Below are 12,500 nucleotides of genomic sequence, written 5' to 3' on the forward strand. Positions count from 1 at the left end.
GACGGCGGGCGACGGCCTCGGCGAAGACGGCATGCAGGACGAGGAGGACGAGGAGGACGTGGAGAACGTGACCGTCCACGGAGGAGGCGGCGCCGGCCCGCCGTGGGGCCTGTGGCGGGCGGTGGGCTGGGTGTACACCACGCCGTGGGCCAGCGGGGTGGTGCTGGCGTTGGGCTTCCTGCTCCCGTTCGCCCTCTCGGCGTACATGTTCCTGCGCTACCCGCCGCTGGACATCGACCTGTCCTACAGCGCCTTCGAGGTGCGCAGCCACTCGTCCGCGCAGCACTTCGACGCGCTCGCCATCGCCCTCAAGACCCAGCTCGGCTCCTGGGACAGACACCGGCGCAACGCCGACGACTACGACTCGGACATCCTCCGCGACCTCCTGCTGGCCAAGCTCAACATCCAGGGTGGTAGTGACAGTGGTGGAGGCAAAGCGGGCGAAAGTGGAAAAGAGGCTACGGCGGCGGGGAGACTGCAGAACGAGACAGAGGCAGCGCACTCTCAAGTAAGCAAAGAGGAGAACGTGGCGAACGTCACGAGAGGTGACGGAGATGTCAAAAAGACGCTGGAGGAGGACGCTGGAGGAAAGACTGCTGGACACCTGGAGGATGTATCACTGCATGACAACCAAACCAGCCTGGGAGGAACCCACAGCCCCAGCTCCTCGGTTGGTGAAAAGGGGGACAGTGAGAGTGAGAGAGAGGGAGGAGCGGAGACCAGGGTCAGGAAGGCCAGGTCAGCAGGTGTGACCTACTCGTACCTGCAGAGCCAGGCCCTGTGGCGGGTGGAGCTGGTGTTCGTGGCGCAGGGCGACGGGACGCGCAACATCTTCACGCCGGAGCGCCTGCGCACCGTCCACCGCGTGGAGCGGCTCCTCATGGAGCACCCGCTGTTCCGGCAGTTCTGCTGGAAGCCCGTGGAGCTGCTGCGGGACCTGCCCCTGGGGCCGTCCTTCTGCTCGCCGCCCAGCTCGCTGCTCTCCTACCTCTACCCCAGCGAGCGCGCCGGCAAGATCTACTTCGACGGCATGGGCCCCGACCTGGCAGACATCCACGGTGAGTCAACGGCGAAACGCAAGCGAGGTGGTCGTCTGTCTTATCAGCGGGAATTAACGTTCCCAGAGGTGGAGAATTCCAGCTTCAGACACTAAGTCTTATTGATTAAGCCATGAATAGGTCCACTTAACACTGGTGATTTCACAAATTCATCTACCTGGCTGAAGAGATACAATGACTACAATCAGCTGGTTTTGTATATGGTTGGAATTGATAGCCTATGTGGTAGGACTTTTACTTTCTGAAGCTGGAGCCTGAAGTGGAGTTCTCTACCTCTGGTTCCTCCCTGCTGCTAGATCCCTCCTGCTTTTAGAACCATGTTCCAACATGTACTTGATTTGAAGTCAAGGTAACTAAAATAATCCTTTTGATAAGTCAGCTGTTCAGGTAGAGAGTGTAAATGATGGCGAGGAATCAGGTATGCTGAGAAGGCAGAGGAGAACATTAGACACAGGGGAGCTGTCACAGATGTTGGAGTAGGATTGAGAACAACAACTCGATCACAAGGTTACATCTCCAGAAAACAACTCCAAATGGTAGCTTGGCGGGGTGTACATTTATTTGTCGTTTTATGTGTTTTTTTTGTGATTGATTCTGTTTGAGCTCAGTGACTATTTTGGGGCAATTATTTTGTTGCCTCTGACAGCTCAGCATAGCATATGTGTGTACTTAAGGAATCTCTTGGCTCAGGCGCCAATGTTTCCTCCAGCCCTCACTTGCATATAATACCATCAAAGCTGACTGTAGACGAGGGAAAAAGGAAATGAATAGTAGTTATAGATCGAGCCAAGATAAGGAAGTGTCCACAGATCTGGGGGAATTGCCAATTAAATTTCTCATTCCCGAATCAAAGCTAATCCAATGCATGTTTGAGCGTATAATTATTAGTTACGTAAAGTCATGCACATACCCTCGTTTGGGCTGCACTTTAGATTCATAAATAAATGAAAATGTTTAGCTTGATTACAAGAGTCTATTTTGAGACGTGCCAAATGATCCGACTGTGGCTGTGATTAAAAAGAACTGAGCAGAGGACAGAGGAAGTCCAAATATAGACGCCGTCACCGGCTGAGAATTCTCTCATCTCCTCCTGTTTTACTCTTTTCCCCCAGGTGCCTTGAGTCTAGCAATCACTCACCCCCAGTTCTACTGGTACGTGGATGAGAACTTGACCCCCGACAACCTCTGCTCCTCTCTGCTCCGCAGTGAGATCCACTTTGGCGCCCCCCTGCCCTCATTCTACTCCCTGCAGGACAGGTCACAGGAGCAGAGGCGGCGCTTCAGGGACTTTGTGGTGCAGTACGCCGACATCCTGGCCCGACAATCCACCAGGTTAAACTGCTTGACCTCTCTCGCCCCCCCCCCCCCCCCTTCCCATCCAATCAAGGTGTTTTACGCTCTGCATTTTTTTTTTAAGGAAAAAAGGATCTTACCCTGCTGTGTCCAGAACATTGACTCGTTCACTACATAATGCAGTTGTGAATGACTACCATAAACATTGCACTATTGAATGAGTAGACGTTCTAAGCACAGGACTTTAATCATGACAGTCACAAGAGTTATGGTTATGGTTATGGCTATGGTATTTAGCAGATACGTTTTTCCAAAGCGACATTCACATACAGTACTGTAACACTAGTTCAATTTAACAGTACACGGTTTATAAATTGGTATTTACAGTTTAGGAATTATTGCTCTCCTCACTACATTGAGAAGAGTAGCAATAATAAACAACAATGTCAATTCAATCAATAGCAATCAATGAAAATGACTAAATACTATAATAAAGTTGTACCGCGTAATTGAGTGCACAAGGAATGAAATGGGAGAAAGGGTCATGCGCAGTGCAACTGACTGATGCTGTGCTGTTGCTGAAAACACTGCACTGTCTTTATCTCAAACTTCATCTCGTTGCCAGTAACAGTTAATAACATAGAATCCAAGGGACAACATGCAATAAGGTTATGAAATTAATGGTATCTTGCAGGACACCTGTCTTTGATACATTAATGTGAAAAATGTGAGCAGTTAAATGTCTGCCCATTTATAGGCTACATATGCATGTGGGAAATGCATTTTTGAAATACATTTTCTAGTTTCATATCTCCAGCTGACATGTTCACGACTTCTCTAGTAGAGTTGTCTCATCGAAATTCATGGAAAAGTGTGTAATAGTCTAGTCATTAGGTTTGTGGAAATGGACCACCATGATCAAGTTTCAAGCTTCATAAAAATAATTGGGTGTCCTGGATGACATTAGAGTATCAGATGTGTGGCGATAAAGAAAATGACCATTCTGATATTAAATTAGGTTTGCATATTGGTCAAATAATTATTCCTTTAAAATGAGTTCAGATGGGTTTCCAATCTCATTAAGATAATCCTATCTAATGCCACTGAAGTGGACACATCCTCTGCTGTCTCCTTGGTCATTCCTTTTGAGTCTGTTTCTGCCTCTAAACTTCGCTCTGCGTGATTGCCCTTGTCTGTCCTTTCACTAAATATTGCCCTGTCAATCTTTCCCCTTTACTTTATTCCATTCCTTCTGTCCTCATTATTTTTTTTTTCTATCATGGTTGCCCTTTCAATCTCCCTACTTTCTTTCTGTCTGCCTATATATCTTTCCATCCTCCTAATCATGATTTTGTTTCTTGTTGCCCTTTATAGCCTATTTCAACTGTCTTCTTTCTTCCCTCATTATCTGTCCATCTCAGCCAGGTGAAGGTTCTGTATGGAGGAACCGAGTTGTTTGACGACGAAGTCCGGCGTACCTTTCACAGTGATATGTTACTTGCCGTCTTCAGTGGAGCCTGCATCTCCATTTTGGTGTACATCCTCACGTCCTTCTCAGGTAGGCTACTTCTTGCTGGGCTACCCGCTCACGTCTGCAGAACACACTCCCTTATTAAAATAGATGTTGTAATCAATAACTGGCTCGGTCATAATTTAAACTCAAGATGTTTAAGCGTAAGATAATTACGCTGATGAAACTCACTGCTGACAAACGCTCTTGGCTCTATCTTCGGTAGAGGCCCGTTCGCCAGCATTTTTAGTCACAGGACTGCAATCAACATTTCATGTATCTCATTCAGACGGAGCGCAATTTAAAGACCATTATTGACCGGGGGCACTCGACAGAAATTCCGCTCAACCAAAATCCAATATCTCCAACTTGATTGCCCAACCTGCGCTTTCATCTCTTCCTCTGCTGACTCTGATATTGCCCTCGTGCTGCTGGCAGCCTCAGCGCACGCGGAGCACAGCTAGACTACGAATCAGACATCGCGCGGGAATCATCCTACATAACTCTCTCCGCACCGCAGCATTTACGTTTGTCTCGATATGCCCATTTAATAAAATGGATATCATAATATTTTATAGAGTAAAATATTACAAGTTCATATTTGAGAACGTTTTTCATTATAGATCATGCTAAAAAACCTACTCTGCAACAAGGCAACATTAACTGTAGGCTAATCTTAATCCCTCTCACTATCTCTCTCTCTCTCTCTCTCTCTCTCTCTCTCTCTCTCTCTCTCTCTCTCTCTCTCTAATAAACCACTTAATTGTGTGTGTCCTATGTGTCTCTTGCAGTGTTTCTGACATTCTTTGGCCTGGCCAGCATTGGTCTAAGCTGCCTGATGGCACTTTTCCTCTACCATGTGGTGTTTGGTGTGCGTTATCTGGGGATCCTTAATGGAGTGGCGGCATTCGTTATCATTGGGATTGGTGAGTCTTATCAGCCACTTTCCTAAACCATTTTTCTTCATTGGAGAGGGTTGAGCTGGGCTTTAATTAATTTAATGTGTAATCAATAACCCAAGAGCTTGGAGGAAGCCTCACAAATTAACACTATTTGTGTGTGTGTGTGTGTGTGTGTGTGTGTGTGTGTGTGTGTGTGTGTGTGTGTGTGTGCGTGCTTGTGTGTGTGTTTGTGTGTGTGTGTGTGTGTGTGTGTGTGTGTTTCTTGCAAAGTAGCTTTGAGCTATGAGTGTTCCCTCATGAAAATTGGAGATGAGTCTCTTCAGCAGAGTTTCTGTCAGATCTCAAGTTTTGCTCCCACGGCAGTATGACACTCTCATCTCCTCCATCAGCCATACTGACTGAGTTTTTTATTTTATTTATCGATTGATGTTCAGCCAACTCTGCAGCTCCCTACACTGTGTTACGTTGGACCAAATCATTTATTTGTTCTTCTGGCCCATCTGCTTGTTTTCCTTCTGCTTGCTTCAATCTTTTCTCACCTTCTCTATTACCTCAATATGCTAAGGAGGCCATTGGTGGCCCCAGCTGTGGTGCAACTGGCTGGGGCACCTGCACCGCACGCCGGCGACCCGGGTCCAATTCCCACCCCTTGGTCCTTTCCGGATACAACCCCTGCTCTCTCTCCCACTCACTTCCTGTCACTCTTCACTGTCACTATCATTAAATGCATAAAAAGCCCCAAAATACACTTTAAAAAGGAGGCCATAGGTAGGACATAAGTTCAGTACCCAGGAAACACGCATGGTCATGCATAGGTCATGACAATGGTCATGCATATGCTGCTGTGAGTCGCTGTTGGTAAAATGGTCATCTGCTATTCATTTGAATTAATTCATGTTCTGTGTGTGTGTGTGTGTGTGTGTGTGTGTGTGTGTGTGTGAGTGCAGGGGTGGACGACGTGTTTGTGTTCATTAGCACCTTCCGGCAGGCGTCGCACCTGCAGCAGCCTGAGCAGCGAGTGTTCTACACCGTGAAGACTGCCGGCCGTGCCACCTTCCTCACCTCCTTCACCACCGCCGCCGCCTACGCCGCTAACACCTTCTCCCAGGTGAGGTGACCAGGCACCAACACTGTTGTTTACTTTACCAGACCCGGCTACCAGACAGTACTGTAGATAGATGGTTGGATGGATGGACAGACAGACAGACATATGCATTATATCTTACTAATAGCAAGGGAAATATATAATCAATTTAGATGGTAATCCTTACATACTGTATCAAGAGCCCATGGATGCTTTTTCTAAAAAGTAAAATGATGAGAGGGGGGTAAAAACTTCAAGGCACTGAATTAGTTTGTGAGCCCTTGTTTTTTTGAACTTCAAAAAGCGTGAAATTTTAATACTTAAAGTAATCAATCCACCCCTCCACCTCCGCCCCCCTCTTTATTGAAACCCTCTGAGCTGTCAGCTTAGCAGCTTTCAATGTCTCAGGTTCCAAGAAGAACAAGCAAGGGCTTCTAATTAAAGCCTTTGCAATCTGCTGGTAAACAAGACAACTCCTAATATAAAAGACTTCTCTTCCCATTATGTAAGACTGATCACTCTGGCATAGCTTGCTACATACATTACTTTATTGCATACTGTGCTGCGCTCGTCCTCATTGGCATTCCTAAATCATCATAGAGGGTGCTGCTACCTGTTCACTGAAATGCAACCTCATCTCGGCAGTGGCAATATATTTTTGGTTAGTGGAGCACAATGAGGCGCTAATGCATAATGATATCATTGTAAAACAGCCCCAAACTGCAAGTGACACTTCTCTCAAACTTCTATGCTCTTATTTATATGCTGGGAGGGGAGACATTGCGGTTCCGTATCATTGGTCCGACATCCCATAAGTCCGACATCTCATTAGTCCGAAAATGAACCATTGACCAGAGATCCCATTAGTCCGACATCCCATTGGTCCGAAAAAAAGAAGCCCATTGGTCCGACATCTCATTAGTCCGACCATACAATACATTAACAAATCCAGACTTTGGTCTATTTCCTAAAAACTCCGTCTACCACTGTTTACAGTTAGAGTGATCTGACGCTATTTGTAGTATGATTTCAATAGCAGCGACATAGGCTAGTGGATGGGTGCGTGACTGTCATGCAGGTGACCCAGGCTCACATCCCGCGATGAACTTCATCTAGCATGAGATGTGTTTTATATTTTTGCAAACGAACATCGAAGCAAACGTGTTTCAGTCGTATAAACTTTCATACGACAAAACCACAAATTAGCCTATTCCAACATAGCTAAACGTAGGCCCTATAGGACAATGAACTCTTACCTTTATGTTCTAGGCTACAAGTTATCCACAGTTAGTCCACAGTTATTTCCATCGTGCGTTCTTCTCGATATGAGCTAGAAATAGAGCCTTGCCATATTCTTCTATCACACAGGTCTGACTAAATTCAAAGTTTCACTCCAGAAACTCGTTTTAATTTGTGCATAGTCCTGGCTTCCCAAAATGTCGCACAACACACTGCCACATTGGTTTAGGTGCCATTTCTTAAATATTACATTGTTTAATTGCATATAATAACTCTGTTCTCATGTAATATCATTATATGTAGCCTACTTATTTCTATGTATTTTTTTATATGCACGCGCACCCGCACACCTTACCCGAATGCGCTATGATGGGGGCGGTCTGAAGAGGGTAGCAAGTGCGTGTGAGATTTTGAATCTGTGGCGCCAGTAGACCTAGCCTACTCAGTGCTGCGGCAACGAGTGTTTGTAAATGTTTTCCTTCGAGTTTGAAACTAACAACAATACCGAGGAAACGTACTTTCACATTAGGTAAACGCTGTGCGCAGTTTGGACCGTTGCGTTACCAAACAGAGGACGCACGAAGAGAAAAAGCCTTCGGGGACTGCTGGTGCATTCACCAGATTTGGTGAGATCGATTGCTTTTCTGTGTTTTCATATTGCTTGGTCTAGCAGAGAGACAGCAATCGCATTTTCCCTTTTTTCTGACCATTATATTTTTTGATTGCTGCGGGACGTTTTGTCGGCAGCGGCCCTTTTAGTTTTCCTGGATTGGATTATTGACTCTTGTGCGCGGTCCTGGCAAAATACAGGACATCTTTCGTTTAGTTTGGACTTGTAGGTTTATTTTCGGGACTGAATTAAAGGGGGAATTGCAACGCTTGGGATTGTTTGGGACATTTAATTGTGTGTGAATATAAAACGCCGCTGTGCACGACATGGGTTATTGTTTGGTGTGTGTCTTCCTTTACTGTTAAACCGAAGAAAGCGACATTGTTTCATTGTTATAATCAAGAGACGCACTCAGATGTGTAGTCTACGTTGTAGCCTACTCATTCTCAGAATGATCTGTTTATTGCCATTCATATTTAGTCATTCAAAAAAACCTTCTGCGTTTAATTAACACAGCCGAAGGCGGTTGATTGTTACAACAGGCTAGCACATTTCCACCTGTTGTTAGACACACAATGCTGCAAAAAAAGATGTCTCCTCTTTTCCGCGAATTTTGCATCTTTCAGTTTCAAGTCATCCATGCATCTCTAGGCTGTGTATGGTCGGACTAATGGGACGTCGGACCAATGGTTCTCTTTTTTTCGGAGTAATGAGATGTCGGACTAATGGTATCTCTATTGAATGGTTCATTTTCGGACGAATGGGATGTCGGACTAATGGGATGTCGGACCAATGGTCCGGCCCCAGACATTGCAGCGTGGAGCACTGCCAGATGTCATGTTTATTCATGATGCCTCCTCTTTAGCATATGTCAAAACGTAGCTGTGCTAAGTGCTAAGCGCTAAATGCTTTAGTACAGCAATCAAAATGTCTTAAGGCGTCCGCCGTTTATCACCTTTCTGTTTGGTGTAGATCCCGGCGGTCCACGACTTTGGCTTGTTCATGGCCCTCATCGTGAGTTGCTGCTGGGTCTGGGTGTCCTTGATGATGCCCGCTGCCCTCTGCATATGGAGCCAGTGCTGGGCTGCCCAGGGAAATGCCTGTCTGAAATGGTATGGCCTGCTCAGGGGGAGGCTCAGACTTGAAAGAATCAAGCACAGTCATTAGTATCAGATTGTTTTATGCCAAGAGGTTAGTCTCTCATAGACTGATTTCAACCGTGCATAAATTAGAGCATGGATATTGGTGCTGGCTACAGTTGAAAGAGTTGGCTTTTCACAGTTTTCTTCTCAAGATGTCTGTGGTAATTTTAGTAAGTCATGGGGTGGCTCTCAAACTCTCTCCTTGATCCTCGATGCCCGGTCCTCGAGGCTCGTTCCCACTGATCTATAACTAACACTGGATAGACTATCCCATTGTTACCGCCCCATCATTCTCTATCTAGATCAGTGAGGACGAGGATCGAGGAAGGAAGGGAGGGTGTATAAAAGACCAAATGAGAGGCACCCATGGACTGAAGTAGCTTGCATAGCGGTGTCCATTGAAATAGAAAGGGAACAGTTATTAACCGCTCTCTCTTGGTATATACAGTATGACCCATCTGTTGGCTCCCCATATTGTTAACATCCACAAATTGAGTCAGAAAGCTGATTAATCAGCACATAGTTTCTGATATTTTGGTTTTAACTCTACAGAATAATAAAACAGCTAGTCCAGTGGGAAAAGAGAAGTAACCCTGTAGGTGGAGGTTGTTTAATTGTCTGGTTGTTTTGAGTAGGCCATCAATGGCTGCTGTCTCTCTCTCCACCAGGTGGAACGTCATCGCTAGCTTCTCCGCTGTGAGTCAGAGCCCTCTCTCAGACGAAGACGACGTGGCCTTGCTGTCTGTGGAGATGGAGATAGGTGAGAGTGTGCTTTTATTTGATCATGTCAACGCTAAGCGGGACTCAATGGAGACAAACGGGAACAAAAAGGGCCAGATGAAATGTATAAAATAAAGCGAAAAAAGAAAAGAGAGAGAAAATCTTCACCGCTATCAGGCTCTTCAGAAAAAAGTATATTTCATGCAACGGTTCAACTGAGCAACTTTATGATCCATTTTGTGCTGCAGTAGGATTTGGCCCGAGGGGGGGGACCAATCTCAGTCACACTCAGGACATTAAGTGCTGAACAAACACTTAACACCCCCCCCTCCCACACACACACACACACACACACACACACACCCAAGCCAGACAGACTCCCGAGCTCCTCTCTCCACCCGCCACCCTCCAGCCATGCTATGAGGTACCAGTAATCCCACAGAGCCCTGGATGCCGTCCGTCTCTTCCTCTCCCGTAGGAATCCCAGTCTTGTTTGACTGCTGTTATTTTGTGATCTTTTGACTGTCTCTCTCTGCCCACCCCCATCCATACCAGACCCACGTGAGGTGGAGACAGACACAGCGCTGCTGTCTTTGAGCGTGGACCCGCCGCGGGGCTCGTCGGGGAAGGGCGGCGTAGGGGTGGTGAGCACCTGGCTCCAGTGGGTCCTGCGCCACTGGGTGGCTGAGCCGGTGGTGGAGAGACGCAAGACGGTCATCGGTAAGTCGAGCACCTTATAAAGCTGCTCTGTGGCTAAGGAGTTCAATTTAATTTAATTTAATTTAATTTAATTTAATTCAGCTCAGTTCCAAAGAGTTTTATTGGCATGAGTCTTTTTTAGAACAATGTGGACAAAGGCATGCAGCGTATTTTAGCATAATGATGCAAACATTCTCACACAAGAAAAGCTCTCTCAGTTGATTCAACTTGAGAGTTGTAATTTTATTTTCAGGACACTTGTTTTCATGCTGTGCTATCTGACAAAATCCGTAGTGTTTACATTGTTATGTCTGGTTCTTACACATGTTTCATTTCTCTCTAGGCTTTAGTCACTTCCAATTTCTCTTGCTCTCTTTCCCTCTCCCTCGCTCTCTCCTCTCTCGCTCTTTCTCTTTCTCTCTCCCTCTGTTATTTCTCTTCTATGTCTCCCCCCCCTTCTCTCTCACCTTCTCTCTCTCTCTCTCTGTATCTCTCTCTCTCTCTCTCTCTCCTCTGTCTCTCTTCTGTCAGGCGTTTATATCCTGGTTCTGCTGGCCTCGGCCTTCTGCTGCTGCCTGTTACGGCCGGCTAGTCACGCTCCGCTCCTCTTCCGCCGGGACTCCAACATCCAGACGCTCCTCAATCTCCGCGGCAACCTGAGTGCCCAGGGAATCTCGTGCCTCACATGCTCAGGTAAATCCTCCAGGCTGGCTCGGAGTGATATCGGACCGAGCACAGGGGGCCTTAGCCTTCATATCAGTCACCGGTCAGACAAGGGGAGGCCGAATGTGCTTCTACTACAAATTTGGGTTTCCTTTTATTTTGCATTCCGTTGTAATTCTGTGCTGGATTAGTGTTTATTGTAAATTAATCAAGATAGACTTAATGCACACGGCTTTTAGTTTTGTTAGATGAGAACCGTAAACAATTACATGTATTTAGAGAAACCCGTTTTAGCCACTTCTAGCCAGTGGTGATTTTACGTAACATGGCATGTTTAGAGTGAGTCCAGCATGCAGCTGGCGATTGAAGCCTATGACGATGCATCCTGTGTTTTTGCCTCTAAGGATCCTTCATGGAGAGACCTCATTTCCTGCACAGCGTTGCCCACCACATGCCCGCCATGCCAGGGCCGGCGGCTCAACAGCACTCCCGCGCCGCCGCCGCCAATCCGTCTCTCCGCGGCCAGCCCAAATCAGCCGCCCCCACCTCCCAATCAGGTAGCTGGGCCACCCCTGTGCTTACCGATTGTCTGTACTCTTGATGAGATGTAAACAGACGCCGCATGCTACCCTCTTCTTTCTGTAATATATGGTTGGTGCTTTATCTTTGTGTGTGGGGAAAATAAACAAATGTTTACAACAATGCCTGTTCGACCGAGCGGCCAATGTTTTCCACCACACCCTCCCATCTCAGACAATAAAAGAAGTGGAATGCGGAATGCAGAGTGAAGCAATTTCACGATTCCAAATGACTTTAGGCTCCGCTGTGTTGATGACACCGTGATGTTTGAAAGAGTTTCAAAATTGGACAAGATAACAGATAATTTTACTTTATTCTGAGCGTCGAAGCTTTACTGTAGAGTTCCATCACGCGTGCAACACAACACGCCGCTCACAAATGCCATGACGTGTGGTTTCTCATTACACAAAATCATTTTTTAATGGCTGTCTTGCAGGAAAGCTGCTCACAGTGTACGTCTCCAAGTTGGACATGGGATCTGCGGTCACTCTCTATCGCTTCTCTCTGAACGGCACCGTCCCGGCACCCTGGACGTCACTGACACCTGGCCATGGAGAGGTGCCATCATTCCAGGTGACCCTCACCACACCTGTTTAGCATCAGGCTGTATTTTGAATCAACCACAGCAGCAAATTATGTCAGCTTCATTGAAGCCCTATGATGTACATGACATTTTTGCATGATTTTATTTTTTGCTGTTGAACATCGCAACAGGAAATAGCAAGCCTCACTAAATTACTAAATTGTCTTCATCACAAAATAGCAGACATGTTGCACCAACATATGTCAAATATTATCAGTGCATGCTTTTGATTACATTGACACTGTTTATGAAACATACCGTATGTGGAAATGGACTCCAGTATAACAGGTATTTTTGTACGATATGGACTACAATATGCAGTCAATATACTGACTATGTGAACCAGAAGATTTCCCATTAACCTTCACCTGCACAGATCACAGTGGGGTCTCTCCATGAGAATAAGAAACCTGTGTCT

At 46.2% G+C, this 12,500-nt stretch overlaps 1 protein-coding gene across 1 annotated transcript in view; it reads left to right on the plus strand.

The window, feature by feature from the left end:
• Nucleotides 1-12,500, plus strand: part of disp3 (dispatched RND transporter family member 3) — a 22,636-nt gene that overhangs the window by 32 nt on the left and 10,104 nt on the right. Inside the window, exons 1-11 of the mRNA XM_062543844.1 lie at nucleotides 1-1,058; nucleotides 2,171-2,390; nucleotides 3,773-3,909; nucleotides 4,653-4,787; nucleotides 5,711-5,871; nucleotides 8,669-8,808; nucleotides 9,507-9,598; nucleotides 10,114-10,278; nucleotides 10,789-10,950; nucleotides 11,325-11,477; nucleotides 11,936-12,072. The exon at nucleotides 1-1,058 is cut by the window's left edge and continues 32 nt beyond it. Coding sequence (XP_062399828.1) covers nucleotides 1-1,058; nucleotides 2,171-2,390; nucleotides 3,773-3,909; nucleotides 4,653-4,787; nucleotides 5,711-5,871; nucleotides 8,669-8,808; nucleotides 9,507-9,598; nucleotides 10,114-10,278; nucleotides 10,789-10,950; nucleotides 11,325-11,477; nucleotides 11,936-12,072 — 2,560 coding nt within the window. The remainder of the gene's footprint in view (nucleotides 1,059-2,170; nucleotides 2,391-3,772; nucleotides 3,910-4,652; nucleotides 4,788-5,710; nucleotides 5,872-8,668; nucleotides 8,809-9,506; nucleotides 9,599-10,113; nucleotides 10,279-10,788; nucleotides 10,951-11,324; nucleotides 11,478-11,935; nucleotides 12,073-12,500) is intronic.

The sequence above is a fragment of the Sardina pilchardus genome, chromosome 8 (assembly GCF_963854185.1).
Source record: "Sardina pilchardus chromosome 8, fSarPil1.1, whole genome shotgun sequence".
NCBI lineage: Eukaryota > Metazoa > Chordata > Actinopteri > Clupeiformes > Clupeidae > Sardina > Sardina pilchardus.